General features: G+C 41.2%; 1 protein-coding gene across 1 annotated transcript; it reads left to right on the top strand.

Moving 5' to 3' along the window:
• The first annotated feature begins 1,800 nt into the window (after positions 1 to 1,800).
• Positions 1,801 to 17,601, top strand: TMEM156 (transmembrane protein 156). The gene is made up of 6 exons (XM_069976156.1): positions 1,801 to 1,888; positions 6,531 to 6,764; positions 9,601 to 9,843; positions 11,457 to 11,579; positions 14,592 to 14,690; positions 16,369 to 17,601. The coding sequence occupies exons 1-6, from the start codon at positions 1,801 to 1,803 to the stop codon at positions 16,446 to 16,448; spliced, it is 867 nt and encodes a 288-aa protein (XP_069832257.1). The 3' UTR covers positions 16,449 to 17,601.
• The last annotated feature ends 735 nt before the right edge of the window (positions 17,602 to 18,336 follow it).

Genomic DNA, 18,336 nt, shown 5'->3' with positions numbered 1-18,336 from the left:
TAGACTCAGAATGATGCTATGGACTATTGTTCTGTTGGTATTTTGAACACCCAAACATTAAGGTTATATAATCCCACTAAATGAAAGATCGGAGTGACAATATGAGTCCACTGACTGGATGATGATTAGAAGTAATTGGGTTTATTAGGCAAATATGCCATTATCTGCATTCAAAAAGACTTTTCCCAGGCCAGCCAGGTGATGTAGCTGTAAACTAACACTTTGTTGTCCTGTTTTGGAGCTTCATCTCCCTCCATCGAAAACCATGAAGACGGGGTGGGGCTTCAAACTGCTTTTTCATGATAAAAATGCATTTTTCGGCTCATAACCCCAATTACCAAGTTTCCTAAAATCGCCTGTACTATTGATTTCTGCAAAAAAAAAAATTAGCGACAGTGACACTTTAAGAGGGTTCCTTGAAAAGAGCAGAACAGATATCTTGTGTTTTTAAATGGTATTATTATATATAAATAATAATGGTCTACGGGCTTCAGAAAATGAGAGCTGAAAATGATTTCTCAAAACATAACTCATACAAATCATAAGAACCATGTACATTTAATAACCTTAGTACAATATTTAAAGGGGAGCGATCAGCAGATTAGACAAATCTAACCTGATAGCTTCCTATTGTGCACAGGGCGCTGAGGATGACTGTTCCAGTGCTCCAAGCAGTCTTATTGGACCCAGGATTACACTACAAACTGCACGGAAGGTAAGGGACATACCATCAACCTTAGTGCTCTGTGCACAATAGGGGCATATCGGCAGGTTAGATTCAGGTTAGATTTGAGGAAGAATACAGGGACACTGGACAACTGAGTGTAGTAACTTTGTAACAAATAAATACTAGAATATTGGGGTCATAAAGATCCTCCTAAGCCTAATGATGGCTTACAATACCTCTATAATAACCAATAGAGGAGAATGAAGGTATCATGGCACAGATATGTAAAGAAACAATTTCAAGATAATAATATAAATCAAATAAGGGAAAAGAACAGGAGTGACATTGCACTTTAATTTCAAGGACTCTCATTAAGCCACTGTTCATTCTATGTCCACTGGATTACAGGACTGCAACACTCTCATGCAGCCATAGAAGGGTTGCCATCTTCGTCAACCTCATCTACACATTCTAGATCGCCTGTAACTAATCTTCCCAGGACTCATTGCCTGAGTGTCGGTCATGGTGTTGAGGCCTTGCTATACTACACCGCTCTGGCACTGGGGGTATCTGACAGACCTAGGGAATTCTCTCTCAGCCACTGCTTAGGCACTTGCCATTTGTTTCAACCTCAAGCCTACTATCCTTCTCACAATAGAGTAGCTTTTCTGGCCCCCAGTCCACTGACTCTTTCATAATGGACAAGCTGCCCTGGCCACCAGCCCACTATCCATCCAACAATTGACAGACGTTCTTCTACCCCACTCCTACCAAGATTGTTGCACAGCACAATCACCGAGCTTAATGTACAGAATTAACAGAAAATATCATGTAACATTTATGAGAATGTAGGGTGTGCCCAACCCTCCCCTCAAAAGATTAAAGAAATAAAACAACTTTTATCATGTGCACCATCTTAAGCTGAGTTAGTGGAGATTTTTTTTTTTTCTTCAGATGCAGAAAGTATTTGAAGGACACTTCCCTTTCAGACACATGTGACTTTTCTCTGTAGTTGAGTGTGATGAGAACAGAAAGCGAGCAATGGAACTCACTAAGGAAATGACTAGTAACTACATAGTGTAAGTGGGGGCAGCCTAGGATTTAGTACGTTCTTGCTGTGACACGTGTCTGCAATGACAGCTTCTTTGCTGCTTAAACTCTTTATCGGAATAACAATCCTGCTCATTGTCTGCATTCCAGAATGGTTCAAGACTAAGGAAGGTAAGCTGTGTCCATCTATATCAGGCCAAATGGCATTTAACTTGTAAGTCATATTAAGAGAACTTGATGCTAAAGAGATAACAGGCAACATGTGATGAGTACAAGTGGATTACAAGCCTATTTTTCCATTTACGATCCATTTTCTAATCATTTGAGATAGATAGATAGATAGATAGATAGATAGATAGATAGATAGATAGTTTGATAGATAGATAGATAGATAGATAGATAGATAGATAGATAGATAGATAGATAGATAGATTATTATCAATCCTAGTACACAGACAAGTGTTCTTGCTTCCTTTGCTGATGAGAATATTATACATTCCCTCTCATAGCCTCAAACACTCCATGTCCTCTTCTATAGGAAGGCAATGAAGCCAGTGTGGGAAGTCAAATAAAAATTCAAAACTAAGTAGACATTGCCCTGGAAGGTTAGGGAATCAGAAGCATTGGATTGGTGGATGAGAGGATTAGCCTCAGTATAGGTGCACATTTATAGGAGGAAGGCCACCTGGACAAATCCCAAGGCTGGGGTCAAGCCTTCACAGTCGGAAGTAGGACAGCTACAGTCTCTATCACATGGGAGATCACCAAGGCAGGTCAGGGGGTAGAAAGATGTGCAAAATTTAAGAATAAGTGGTTAGAAAAAAGTGACTTATGGTTTACTTTTCCGTAAGCCACTGCATATATAGCTGGTGGTTGAGTGGTATGTCCAGGTTATGATGACTGACAGTTTATTACATATACTTTACTTTGGCTTTTGTATACATTTCCTAGATGTGGAGAAAACTTGATTGAGATACAAGCAGATAAATAACTAGTATCTGGGGTGATTTACCTAAATGTTGTTTTGAACACCAAAATGTTGGTTTCATGTGAGACCTTTCTAGCGGCCACTGCTCACCTTCCATTCAAATCCACGACCACAGACAATTTTCGGAACCATTCAAGTGAATGTAGGCACCCCCACTGTGATCTGCTCCGTGATAGTGCAGATCGCGGCATGGATGCCCCAATGTGCCCTTCTGTCATCGCATCTGACAACTACTCATCTACTACCCCATGCTTGTCGGCTTATATGTTCACCAGAAGTGGCTTGGACTACGCTGCCTTCTTTTCCTGTGTGGTCCACACCATTTCCGGAGAATGTGTGCAAGCCGGCCGGCACCGGGGGCGTAGGTGAGTAGTTGTGATACAATGACAGGAGTGCACATTATGCGCTCCTGTCATCTCTGCTGCCGGGCGACGGGGGGCTGCACTTTTATTAGGAGACCCGTGCTGCGATCCCCTCCCTGTATACTTTTTCTCAATTCTGATACATAGGACTATGGGGACACTTATTAGTTAATCATAGGGTCACTTAACCCTAAGACAACTTTATTTAAACCCCTGGAACCCATATCTTCCTGCAGATACGTAACCAATTATTAAGTCAAGAGTCAAGGAAGCTGATAAGGAGAGAAAAGGTGACAAGCGTGTAATCACAGCCACAAATCAGAAATATAGCAGAGAATATAAAAGCCCTTGCACATTGTTTTTACATATTGTGCTTGAAAGGCTTAACAAGAAAAGTAAATTTACATGCATGCTTGTGTAATTGCAGATGTGTATTTATATAGGGAGTTATACTAACTTCAAACTGAAATCCAGGCAATCCTATCAGCCAGGAGATGGAGTCACATGCTAAGCTGTTTCAGTAAGGGTATGGTAAGACTGAGGAATCCGCACGTTTTCTCCTCACTCGCGGCCGTGCGTATCTCGGCCCATGCCATAGACTCCAGTCTATGCACAGGCAGATTCCGCCGTCCGTCCAAAGAATTAATCTGTTTGTTCTTTCGACAGATGGCAGAATCCGCCTGACCATAGAATGGAGTCTATGGCATGGGCAGAGATGCGCGTGGCCATGAGCGGTGGCGAGCGACAGAATTCGCGGGAATTTCTCTCTGTGGATCCCTCAGTCTGAACATACCCTCACATCCAGAGAGAACCATGGGCATGTGCCGCCACCTCTTTCTATATTCAAAAGGGGATCAGGTGGTGTCTGGTCTTTGGTTGGATGTGGGCCCACTCAGCTTTTCTAGACAGGCGGTTCCGTCAACCTTAATGGGTTTCTATTCAAAGGATAGGGGATAACTAGCTAATCCGGAGAATGGAGACAAAATTGTTCCCAGAAAGAATGGTGCACCCTTTACATGTACACATGGGACCGCCAACCATTGCCCAGTGCTGAGAACAGAAAGGTTTGCCAGCCACATGGAGGATGTGCAAACCATTTAATCCGGGGAAGATTTGTCTTCATTCTTATGGTAGGTGGGAGTACTAGCAGTCAGAACCCACCAACCAGCTTGTTATTTTCTATCCTATGGATAAGGCATTACCTTAAGTCCTTCCCTGACTATAGGCTGTATGTAATGAAGGAGACTGTAGATGTAAACATTATATGATATTACAGTACTGTATATTGCCTGTTCATAGTTCTCTAAAGTGTAAAGGATGGGTAAGTAACCCTCACACCTTTAGCTAGGTATCTAGTATGTGACAATACACCTAAACTACAGTATAGTGAATTCACTAATTGGTGTTGGTAACTTCAGTAAGAACATTGATGGGTGAGAAGCACAAGTCTTATGATAGTATTGCATTTCTGCTTTAGGCTATGTTCACACTATGTATGTGTGCGGCTGTATTTTTTATGCCGCTGGAAATGTGCGGCTGAAACTACGGCCGTGGGAAAAAATAGACATGCGGCTCAAAACATACGGTCATTTACTTGGAAATCTGGTTCAACTAAAAATAACAAATAAAATCTTTAGAAAGTGATGCAAACACCTCTGGATGCATCTGGGAAAGCAGGGAAACAGTTTACAGGAATCGCTATTACCGGGGTTTGCGATCCTCTGCAGTAATGCCGATGCCTCTCATGGTTAATATATTGAATTAATAAAACACATTTTCGTTGTAATAAAATCCCTTTTATTGTTCAATAATTAAATGTAAACGAATCCATCATTTTTCAATTTTTAAATAAATAAATAAAAAAAAACGCATAGGGTCCCCCCTATTTTTATAACCAGCCGGGTTAAAAACCAAGCGACAGCAGCCTGGTAACACCAGGGTGGGAAGAGCCATTGGTTTAGGCCCTCCCCAGCCTAAATCTTACCAGCCTGCTGCCGCCCGGTCCACGAGCGCCAATTTTGACGCTCCGGGACCACTGGCACCCGGCTCTTCCCAGTACCCCTGGTGGCATTGGGTACTGGGGTAATAATGGGGGGTTAGTGTTAGCCATTTTATACCGGCTAACACTAGGCCCCGACTTAGTAATGGATTCCGTCTATTAGACAGCTTCCACTACTAAGTCTATAAAGTAAAGAAATAAAGACAACACACAATTGAAAACATTTTTTTATTCAAATAAAAACACCCCCACACCCCTCATTGACCATTTTATTAAAAAAAACACCAAACAACCGCTGGTCTCCGACGTAATCCCCAGGATACCGATATCTGAAAAACAAAAAGGGAGAAACACACAAAAAACACACAAACAGGAGCACAACACCCATCATTGTGAGCGGTGTTGTGCTCCTTACAGTATGCAGCATCTTTACAGTTCGCTGCTTACAGTCTGGCCCCCAAGGGGTTAAGGGAGGATGTATTGCATCCCCCTTAACCCCTTCGGGGCCAGACTGATGTCAGACTGCACCCATCCCAGCATTGAAGGGGTTAAGTGACCCCCCTTCCTTGCTGGGAGGGGTGCAGTGCAGGGGAGGGGGTGGGGAGAGCTCTATACTCACCCCGATGTGTCCTCTTCGCTGGTCCGCAGCACAATGAAATCACTGTACTGCGGACCGGCTCATTATATGTGCGCTGAGCCGCTCAGCCAATCAGCTGAGCGCACATATAATTCTAAATGTTTCTTCTAATAATGCTATTGTGATAACATAATTAGAAGAAACATTTCATGTTTTAATTAAAGTAAAGTGATGCTCAGAATGCTCTATTGCCGGCAATATGAATTAACGGCTTAATGGAGCTTCCTGTACTAATTAATATTTAATTAATGAAACACATTTTCGTTGTAATAAAATCAGTTTCGTTGTTCAATAATTTAATTTAAACGAATCCATTATTGTGCAATTAAATATACTGTCAAAAAATAAATATATATATAAATATACATTTATTTATACATATATTTATTTTAACAGTATATTTAATTGCACAATGATGGATTCTTTAGAATTAAATTATTGAACAACGAAAGGGACTTTATTACAAAGAAAATGTGTTTTATTAATTTAATATATTAACTATTAGAGGCATTGGCATTCGGCATCATTGCCGGCTATTTTGGAAGTACTCCGTACGGACCGCCTGTCAATCCACGGCCGCATTTCCAGCCGCAAACAATGGTCTTGTTCATTTTTTACGGGTCCATTTACGATAGGGCCGTAGATTCATACATAGTGTGCACTGTGCAGCCGTATATCGTATACTTTCCAGCGTACGCATGAACCGGAAAAATCCGGCCAATGATTTACCGCCCGCAATACAGCCGCACAGATACATAGTGTGAACCTAGCCTTATATTGCATATTATAATATTTGTCCATGATAATCTCATTGTACTCCTCCATAGGTATCTCCGAAGACCTATCATGTATTGATCCCTGTATGATGGATAGCTCCTACATCTTACCGTTAATATGTAATTTGCAAGAAAACAAAAGCAAAGAGGTTGTAGAGACTGTTGCAGCACAAAATGGAACATTATCTTCCATCACACTTGGTTTTTATATGAACACGTCAGCTGTTTTCATGTGTTATCCACAAAGAAACGCAAATCCATTGTCTCAAGTAATGAGCGCACAAGGTATGAATGTAACTAGAGACATAGAAGATTGTCGGCAGAAAAAGACCACTTGGTCCATCTGGTCTTCCCTTTTAGTATTTTCTTTCTTATTATCTTAGGATAGATAGATCTTTATCCCAGGCAGGTTTACATTTAGTTATTGTAGATTTACCAACCACATCTGCTGGAAGTTTGTTCCAAGCATCTACTACACTTTCAGTAAAGTAATATTTTCTCAATTTTTTCAGATTTTTTTCCCAACTAACCTCTCACTGTGTCCTCTTGTTCTTGAGTTCAGAGTTTTTCTAAAAACATTTCCCTCCCGAACCTTATTTAGTCCTTTAACTTTAAACTTAATTTGTCTAATAAGCAGATAGTCTAATATTAAGTCCAAAACCAGAAATAATTAACTTGGAGTGTGATATTCTGATACTCATGAGCGCCAGACAGTTAGAAACAGCTTAAACTCTGTATTAGAGACAGTTCAAGAGGTTATGTAGGATTGGAAAAAAACTTAGGTTTCTTCGAAAAACAGCGCCACACCTGTCCTTAGGTTGTATGTGGTATTACAACTCAGCTCAGAAGGAAACTGAGCTATGGAGTATTATCACAAACGAAAGGCTGCTTTGGCTGTCCCTTCATCTGCAAGACAGCAAACTATACATATTCAGTATTTTAATGGCTGTACAGAGCAGTTACAGAGATCAGTATCTTGTTAGTCAAGGAAATAAATGATGACAATCTGAAACAGCTCTGTGATATGAGAGGAACATGCCAAACCACATTATAGCTCTCAGCATCCTGAACACAAATAAGGTGGCGATACACTTAAACTGTTGGCCCAGCTCCCATGTAGCCAACAGCTATAGGGATAATAGTGCACATCCAAAGCTGTTCTCCTGTTTGTCCGCAAAGATTAGTGTGCAGAGACACAGCTCATTACGGGCGGTAAAGTTGCTGAATGGGCACAAGACCAAGTCTGGATATACACTTTAAGGCTATATTCACACAACATATGTCTTGTATAAATCAAAGCCGTGTATGGGAATGAATGGAATCCTGGCCGGAGCATATACACTCCAACCAGGATGCCATCCAGCTGCGCAAAAAACTGACATGTCAGTTTTCTGCGGCCGCTATTCATTGAATAGCGGTCGCAGAGAACCTGTCAGTTTACACAATGGAGCATGCGGCTCCGGCCGCACACTCCATTGTGTGCAGCTGTGAATTCAGCATAAATGAAGTTCATACAGCCGGTACTGCAGTACCTGCCGGGATGATCTTCAGTAACGCCGGCCGTTCTGTGATCCGGCCACTGTTATACTGAGTGTGAAAATGGCCAGTCCGGGAGAAGTCCAGCTGTAGCCGACGGCTAACAGCTGGCAGGGAAAGGGGAGAAATTGAGCAATTACGGACAAATTTAGGGCCCATTGATTTCTATTGGGCTGTTTACCCTAATACAGGCCGTAATTGCAGTGAGGATTGAGTCTACGGGAGCATCCGTATTTTGCAGACATTAGGGAAGTAATATCCGCAATGTCTGCAAAAATGACAGATTACTTTAAATTAACTATCACCTTCCCATTTTTTGCAGATCCGCCAAAAAAATACGGTTTATAAATGGATTATGGATTGCAGACATAATATACGGTCTTGAAAAACTGCGGAACATGTGAATGTTGCCTAAGATGAACAATTATAAATATTAAAAATAAGCAAATTGTAAAAAAAAAATCTGTGCAGTATATTGAATATTATAAATGATGTCTACATTAAAAATAATGGAGGTTGTGAAAAGGGATGGAATGTAAAAGACACCTGGTAAATCAGGGGCATGTTGCCCTTCCCATGTTTTCCATGGGTCCAAATTTTTATCACAAAGGGTTGGTGCGCCTAAGCATCAATATTATTATGCTATGCTCACACCTATACTGGATGCATTCATAGGTTTCATTAGTTTAATGTATGTACTAGAAAATCTACTGGCAGAAACACGTTTTTACCCCAGAAAAGACCCCAAAGCAGATAAAAACACTTATCCCAAAGTATATTAAGACCTAAAATAACTACAGAAAATAAGTGAAGTGAAGACAAATGAAAAGAAGTGATACTGTGCAATGTCCATTAATCCAAGATTAGAAAAGGCACAGCTGCTTTCTTGCAAAGACAGCACCACTCCTGTTCCCCCAGGCTATGTGTGGTATTACAATTCAGCTCCATTTAATTAACGTCAGTGGAACTGAGCTGTGATGTGTATTTACAGGGCAAATGGCAGATGCTGAGAACTATACTTATCATATTGACCCATCATATAGAATACACACAAACTATACTTACTGTCCACCTCTTTCTGTTTGGAGACTTGCTTTTGGTGTGTTTCAAGGACCTTTGGATTATGCAATGTTGTCATGTGAGGCTCTTGAACTGGGTCTTCTGCAAATGTCAGGGTATGTGGGGGGTGGCTGTACATGGCCGTTCTATCCCGCATACACAGATATATGTAGGTCTGTGCATAGCCTTCCTCAGGGCGATCTGCCACCTGAGACAAGATGCTCATCTCACCTCATGACATAGAAGTTCTATTATTTAGATCATTTTGTAACTATTATTTGTTAAAAATGATTGATGGTCCGTTGGAAGTTTGCTGATGAAGGTAAAGCTTTAATCTTTTTGGCAAAATTAGTGGAGACGAGCGAAGCAGCCTTGTTTTTTCTTTTGCTTTAGCTTTTTCAGAAGTAGACCCCAGTGTACTGCTGTGTAAACATAGTAGATATAGTCACTGCTTAAAAAAATAAATATATATATGTACACACTGGATCTAAGCAATGGAATAATTTGTACATTTGTTTTAATGCAGGAAAGTTAATAAATGTCTCACTGAACGTAGAAGGAAAAAATTTTTACTACCCAGAAGTGGAATCCAACTTTGTCAAGATAGATTTTCAAGAAGATGAGTATACCTCTGTTGCTTTCTCGCTTGAGATCCACATAAGTAATTTTACAGAACATAACAGAACAATGGATCAGTTACATTATCAAGACGTGGGGCTTCATCATGATTTCATTAATGTGTCCTTATACTTTGAAAGTCGAGTTTCATGTGAGTAGCACATTTTGTCCTTCTGCTGACTACGGCATATGGATATGTATTAGTGTCAGGAACTAAAACTGCCTCCTTTCTTTCTTTGTACCAAACTTTGCATGCATCTGTGATTCCAGATGTGATAAACAGCAGTTACAATCAAGCCCCTATTACACGGGGATATCCAGAAGTCAGGCAGGTCAGCGCTCACTTGCTCCTTGTTCATCACTCGCTGCGGGGGTTGCTACTCGGATGATCAAGGGAGCCTATAGGAGATAGCGGCAGTCTACTGCCGCCGTTCCTGTTACACGGAGTGACGGCAGCAGATTGCTTCTATACTCCTCGTTTGTCTTTCAACATGTTGAAATACATTAAAAGACAACAATCAGCCGACATCGTGCATGTCAGCTGATCATTGCCTTCTATTACATGAAACGATTATTGGCCATAATGGCTGATAATCGGCCAAATACGGCCGAAAATTGTTTTGTGTAATAAGGCCTTAAGCAAGAATGGATAACCTCTCAGAGAGTTGACATTTCCTGTTGAGGTGGACCTGAAGCCTCCAAGCATGACACAGTCAACCAGTTATTTGAATTATTTTGCAGAAAACAACTTCCCCCATTAATAGCAGTTGATTGTTGGGTGTTAGGCTCTTATACCAAGATTTGCCCCACTGTTTAGGGTCCTATTACACAGGCCAAGTAAGGCCCGATCATTTTAGTAAATGAGCGTGGATCTGCTAGATCGGTGCTCGTTTACTGGACCTATTAGACAGCCCGATAATGGGGCAGTAAGGCTGCATGGATACCTTACCTCTACGTAGTCTTCTCTCCTGTGCTCCGCAGCTTTCCAGGACTGCTGCCGCCTGTGATTGGCTGAGCGGCTTGTAAACTGCAGCCACCAGGAGCACAGCAGGCAAGACCAGGAGTGGGGAGAGGTAAGGTATCTGTTGTTTGGGCAATCGTCAGCCGTTGGCCACGCATCGCTATTACATGTAACGATCTGCGATCAGTGGCCACCGATTTTAGGTCCAAACCTAAACTAACGAACAGCCGATGAGTGTTCCATCGACTGATTTTTGTCTCTATTACAGGGAGTGATAATCGGCCAAATTGGCCTAATTCAGCCAATTATCACTCCATGTAATAGGGCCATTAGAGTAAATAACCAAAGCACAAAGTACCCTCTTGGGTGGGTCGGGGTGCCTGATACAATATATGCACAACAAAACCCTCAGGCACAGCCTCAGGGGACAAATAATCCCTTTAACAACCCCTCTTTTATAAATGAAAGCTAAAAACACAATCCCTTTGTTGCTACAGCTATATAATTCTGTAGATAGGTCTAGGAAAGTACCCAGCTATACTGTAGTCTTAGCTGTCTATATGTACAATATTGTATCGCTTGTGTTGGAAGTACCCAGCTACACTGACTATTTAAGCGGACTGTGCAACAGAGAGAGATCACTGGTTAAAATACTGAAAAAGCCCCATCTACTGGTTCATCACAACAGCGACATCATCATCCTGATGACGTCGCTATTGCCACGTCCATGTTATATCTTCCATGTTTTACACAAATTGTATATTACGCAAGACCCATATGACTTTTCTGTTCATTTCCAAAAGCAGTTTACACAAGACCCCTGGGTATCGTCTGGCTGTTCCTAATCTCGCTTGTTTTTATATGTGGATTTATCATCATTATTTACAAAGTCAAACAAGAAAAAAGAACGCATCCAGTAATAAACAGTAAGTATAAAAATATGGAACATAATCAGTTGTAGTTCATGTGAAGTTTTTATTATATATATCTCTATGTGCATCGGTGATCTGTAGATCACAACGAAACATGACATCTATGGGACAATGCTGAAGATAAGGCTGGAAGGCACTGTATTTTAGAGGAAATGTACACAGCATTTTCTGAACTATGGTCAGGTATTGGATTGTACTACTCCCAAGGGCCACATTAAAACGGAGTGTCCGTTCGTCACATTATTGGACTATGTTGCCAGTATTTGTTGGGATACCAGCAAAAAGGTATTCTGACATATATCATTGCATAACCATTGACCAAATGTAGTCTACCAGTGATAAATAGCAAGTGAGTGAATATTTTAGATCTGTTTCCTGAATATTTTTTTTATAGCACTCAAGATCCTTAAAGAGGATGTACCACCAGATACATCCTCTTTAATCTGAACCCACTAATTGAACGGCTCCGGCACGGGTCTGCGGCCTGGTTCCCGTGCATGGCGCCGTTCTATGCACCGGAACCGGCCGGTGCTCAAGCACTGGAGGTAGGCTGGGCCGCCCCCAGTCGGAGGGAATTCCCTCCCCTGTATGATGCGGCTCCCTTGGAATGAACGGACCCTCGTCATACAGGGGAGGAAATTCCCTCCAACTGGGGGCAGGCCGGCCGGCCTCCAGTGCTTGAGCACCGGCCGGTTCCGGTGCATAAAACGGCGCCGTGCACGGGAACCAGGCCACGGTCCGAAAAACGGACTGTGGCATCGGCTTCCCCGTGCCGCCGCCGTTTGATCAGTGGGTTCAGATTAAAGAGGATGTACCTGGTGGTACATCCTCTCTAAAGATTTTATTCTAAGCACCTATTTGTTAGGAAGAAGTCCCTGGTGCAGGAAATATATACTAAAATTGAAACAGAAGACTGTTGGCAGAAAAAGACCAGTTGATCCATCTATTCTGCCCCTTCATTATTTCTTTTATTAGTATCTGAGGATAGATATATGTTTTTACCAGGCAGGATTACATTCAGTTATTGTAGATTTACCAACCACATCTACTACTCTTTCAGTAAAGTAATATTTTTTGATGCTGTTTCTGAACTTTTCCCCAACTAACCTCAGATTGTGTCCCCTTGTTCTTGTGTTACTTTTTCTTTTTAAAAACACTTCCCTCCTGAACCTTATTTATCCCTAACATATATAAAGGTTTCAATCATGTCCCCTCTTTCCCTTCTTTCCTCCAGACTATACAGATTCAAATCCTTAAGTCTTTCCTGATATGTTTTATGCCTGACACCCTCCACTATTTTGTAGCCCGTCTTTGGTCCCGTTCTATTCCACCAATACCTTTTTGTAGGTGAGGTCTCTAGAACTAGACACAATATTCCAGATGTGGCCTCACCAGAGCTCTAAACAGCAGGATCACAATCTCCCTCTTCCTACTGGTTATACCTCTAGCGGTACACCCCAGCATACAATTTGCTTTCCCTACAGCCTGGTTGCACTGGTTACTCATTAATTTAAAGCGACTCTGTACTCACAATCTGTCCTCCCCAAACCACTTGTACCTTCGGATAGCTGCTTTTAATCCAAGATCTGTCCTGGGGTCCGCTCGACAGCTGATGCAGTTATTGTCTTAAAAAAACAACTTTTTAATTGGCAGCCCTGTGCCCAACGGCCGTGGTCTACATTGTGTATGCATTAGGCTGGCACAACCTCTCTGTCCCTCCTCCCCTCCCTCCTCATCATTAGGAATGCCCCAGGCAGATTGTCTCCTATTCCTCACCTGTGTCAGCACAGCACATGGGCTGGATTGTTAAAGCACCTGTGCAATGTTCAGACAGGAGAAACTGTTCTAGGGGCATTCCTCATGATGAAGAGGGTGGAGAGGAGGGATGGAGGGGTAGTGTAAAGATGGGCACAGCCACGGCTGTTTGACAAAGGGCTGCCAGTTTAAAAGTTGTTTTTTAGGACAATAACTGCATCACCTGCCGAACCGACTCCAGGACAGATCTTGGATTAAAAGCATCTATTCGAAGGTGCAAGCGGTTTGGGGGGGGGGGGGTGGATTGTAGGTACAGAGTCACGTTAAGGCTGTCAGAAATCACTACCCCTGAATCCTTCTCTTCTGAAGTCTTTGCCAAAAAAGAACTGCCAATATGATAATCCGAGGATCTCTCATCAAGTGCATTATTTTACACTTGAAAGCAATAAAATGCAGTTTTGATTACTTATCTAGTAAATAGTGTATTATTTGGTGGCCATGCCAATTGATTAATTCCACTAGAGCCTGTAAGTAAAGTATGCATTAGTGAGACAATGTCCAAATTGTACATTTACAAGCTGACTTGAATCCTAATTTAGATTATCTGTCATGAGTTGTTGCCTACACAAATCTAAAAAATCTTTTGTCAGTTTCAGCATCTACAATGCATAGCTGTTTACCACTAAGTTCAGTTCCTGTTTTTGCCATATAGTCCACCTTTCGAAAACATTAACTCTAGTGCAGAAGCTTGCCTTAAAGGAGAAGGCCCCATCTAAAACCCTGGTGTAGGCAGGGGCTAGGGGGAACATAATAAACAATCTATACTTACCCATCCCCGTGCCCCAGCAGCACTGCATCAAAAGCTTACTGCTCAGCCAGTCAGTGACTGCAGCGTTGTCCTGCCCCAGTCAATGGCTGGCTGAGTGGGCATTTCTCAGTGGGGGCACAGGGATGGGTAAGTATAGATTTATTATGTTGCTCCCACCCCTTGCATGTACTGGATTTTCAGATGGGGCCTGGAGTTCGCCTTTAAGGAGACAGTGCTGTTTTACCACTGATCATCCTACTTTTCATGTTTGCAGTGTTATGTTGTTTACCCACAAATACCCACTATAAACTATGGTAATAGCTGAATGCTTTCACATCCACCTACCTATATCAGCGATAGCTGTGTTGTAACCACTTAAACCATATAAAATATCCTATTGGTTATAATAAAGTGGCTGTTAAGTGTATTGTCTTTCTTAATAGATAACCAAGAAAGATCAAGTATCCCAAGACCGAAAGAAGAGCACAGCAACGAATCATCAGAAAGAAATTGCTATGAGAATCATGATAGGTGTAAGCCGGGTAAGCGTAATTCTCACAACAGGTTAAAAAGTCAAATGCCAGATAATTATTGGTTTATTAAAAGGGATTTTGGGGGCTGTACAGAAAATAGGTTCAAGGGTTGATCTTTGGCACCATCTATCAGGCTGCATATGAGATAATCTTCAGATGCTAATATCTATTGCTAGTTATATATAACAATAGCTGTTTCAGGAAAGGACAAATGGAAAGTGCTAACAGGGAAACAACTGTTATATGCAGTGTTATGGTGCATTTACACAGGCAGATTTATCTGACAGATTTTGGAAGCCAAAGCAAGGAATGGATTTGAGAAGAGGAGAAATCTCAGTCTTTCCTTTATGAACTGTTCCCTGTTTATAGTCTGTTCCTGTCTTTAGCTTCAAAAATCTGTCAGATAAATCTGCCTGTGTAAACGCACAATTAGGTTGGGTTTACACAGAAAGATTATCTGCCAAAGATTTGAAGCCAAAGCCAGGAATGGATTTGAAAAGAGGAGAAATCTCAGGCTTTCCTTTATGACCTGATCTCTGTTTATAGTCTGTTTCTGGCTTTGGCTTCAAATCTTTGGCAGATAGTCTGTCAGATAATCTTTCTGTGTAAATGGACCCTAATGCTAAGTTTACACAAGGCGATTATTGGCCCGATCGCACAATTAACGATTTCGAAGTAACGTTTTTTTTAATAACGATCAGCGTTTAGACGGTACGATATATCGTACGGAAAAATCGTTTTGCGATCGTTTTGCAATGGCGCACCTGCAGCCCGGACCGCCCGCATAGGTGCATGGGGCTGCAGATGAGCGGGGGCCGGGCTGCGAGCGGGGGGCCGGACTTTGGGCGGCGGGACTTTCGCGCGACGACTGTTTAAACGGAACGATTGGCAAATTTTTTGCGAACAACGAACGACGATTTAAGAACAAGTTAAAAGATCAAAATGAACGATTTCTCGCTCGTCGTGCGATCGTTCGCTGTGTTTACACGTACAATTATCGTTCGAATTCGACCGTTATCGTGCAAATTCGTAAGATAATCGTTCCGTGTAAACCCAGCATTAGGGTATAGAGACATGATTAGGTATCTGTGTGGGGGATTCTTCTTTATTATCCTTTAGAAATCCAGGCAACCATGCATTACATTGTAGCCATCTTATTTTTAGCAACAGCTTTAAGGGATTTTTTTAAGGGAAGCTGTCACATAAAAGCGAGAAAAGGGACACTGAGGTTCTGGCGGCACCCCCCAACATATACCAAACTTTGTTCTAATATTAATCTTTGTTCTGGTACTGTATGTAACATACTTAGTTCTAGTAATGCATGCACTGAGCTTGATCCTAGTGCTACATATATTTATTAAGCTTGGTTCTGGTACTGTATGTAATGTACTTAATTCTAGTAATGCATGCACTGAGCTTGATCCTAGTGCTACATATATTTATTAAGCTTGGTTCTGGTACTGTATGTAATGTGCTTAAATCTAGTAATGCATGCACTGAGCTTGATCCTAGTGCTACATATGTGTATTAAGCTTAATTCTGGTATTGAGTGTACTGAACCCAGTTCTGATACTAAGTTACATGAATATATATATATTTAACCTAGTAGAGAACCCATGGTAAAAACATTATGCCACACCTGTATATGGCCATTTTGAGACACTGATGATTTATACCTTTATTACAGATGGACAGAAGAATGAGAACTTTTACTCAAGCCCATTCCTCCCTGTAATAACTGAGCAGCAAGATACTGTGTTCAAGTAATTCTTCTGATGGACCACCTCACACTAAATGTTGAAGCTGTTCATATGTCTCATGATACTTCACACAGTACAGTCTGCATTGACTTTTATAAGCCCTGTAGCACACAGACTAATGCAAAGTGGATTCTTCACCACCTGCTCCTCATGTTTGGTTGCGATTAGCCTTGCTTGGTCTCCATTGCAGAGTAATGAGGATTTCTGCTGAAGCAAGCTTAAAATTTACTTAAAGGGTTGGACCACTGACAACTGCTTCCATCATAAAAATGGGTAATGATATCTGACAGCCTTAAAACGAGTCACCAGTGCAACCAGGCGGTGGGGAAAGCAAATTGTATGCTGGGGTGTATAGCTAGAGGTATAACCAGTAGGAAGAGAGAGATTGTGATCCCGCTGTATAGAGCTCTGGTGAGACCACATCTGGAATACTGTGTCCAGTTCTGGAGACCTCATCTAAAAAAGGACATTGATAAAATAGAATGGGTCCAAAGACGAGCTACAAAAATGGTGGAGGGTGTCAGGCATAAACCATATCAGGAAAGACTTAAGAATTTGAATCTGTATAGTCTGGAGGAAAGAAGGGAAAGGGGGGACATGATTGAAACCTTTAAGTATGTTAAAGGAAAAAATAAGGTTCAAGAGGGGGGTGTTTTTAGTAAAAAACTTAGCTCACGAAAAAGAGGACACAGTGAGAGATTAGTTGAGGGAAAGATCAGAAGCAACATGAGAAAATATATTTTACTGAAAGAGTAGTAGATACCTGGAACAAACTTCCAGCAGAGGTGGTTGGTAAATCTACAATAACAGAATTTAAACACGCCTGGGATAGACATATATCTATCCTAAGATAATAAGAAAGATAATACTAAAAGGTCAGACTAGATGGACCCAGTGGTCTTTTTCTGCCGACAATCTTCTATGTTTCTATCATGAACTGACTTTCCCCTCACAGGATATAAGACATTTACATTGCTGCTATGTTGCCAGTCAAGGTACTTTTATGTATATTATTATGATAATACAGTAATTTGGGGCGGTTACCAGTGATGGTTCACATCTGCCCCAAAAAAACAGGAAATTTATAAAGGGGTGTTTAAAAATGTTTTACAGTATATATATATATATAATTTTTTTTTTTTTTTTTTTATTTCAATAAAAAAGTGGACTTCTTTATCAATTATCCATTATGGACTTCTTTATCAGTCTGTTATATGTCATACAGTAGGTGATATACAATGATAAAGAATAGTGCCTGAATATAAGACCTAATATGCAACATGACGAGTGGTCACTACAAATAATTTGTGGATAGCTACTTATTCACATAGCCAAAACCAAACATTTTAGAATTTATAAGATTTTCTTTCCTAATTGTGCATACTTAATTCAAAGAAGAGAGAAAAATAATCTAAAGCCAAAGGCAGTGTCTTTTCTAATGTAGGAACTAGCAAATTCTAATATTCCAGATCCTTCTTTCTCTGGATATTATATACAGTACATGTGATCAGTGGTCAGTTCCACAAAAAATTGGCTGTCCTGTCTATATGGACAGCTTTACTCTATGCATAGAACCCAAAATTATTAATGAACGGAAAAAAAAACCCACCATACTCACCTGCCCCTATCTCCTGCAGCTGTGGCACCAATGGTTCCTGGTCCCCGCTGCTCTCCACCATTTGCTTTGATCATTGATTGGCTAAGTGGGTAGTTTTTGCTCTGACAACACATCAGAGGAAGTAGAAGTGACTGGCTGAATGAATGGAGAGTTCCTGCAGGATTATATCAGAGGAAGCAGCAGAGAGCAGTGAGGACCGGGGACAATAGTAATGGCAGAGGCAGGGGATCTGAGCCGGAGAGTATTCTTGCTGTGTTTTTTTTTTTTTTTTTTATCA

The sequence above is a fragment of the Dendropsophus ebraccatus genome, chromosome 7, assembly GCF_027789765.1.
Source record: "Dendropsophus ebraccatus isolate aDenEbr1 chromosome 7, aDenEbr1.pat, whole genome shotgun sequence".
Classification (NCBI taxonomy): Eukaryota; Metazoa; Chordata; class Amphibia; order Anura; family Hylidae; genus Dendropsophus; species Dendropsophus ebraccatus.
The sequence above is the reverse complement of the archived record's forward strand: the minus strand, read 5'-3'. Positions and strand labels throughout refer to the sequence as shown.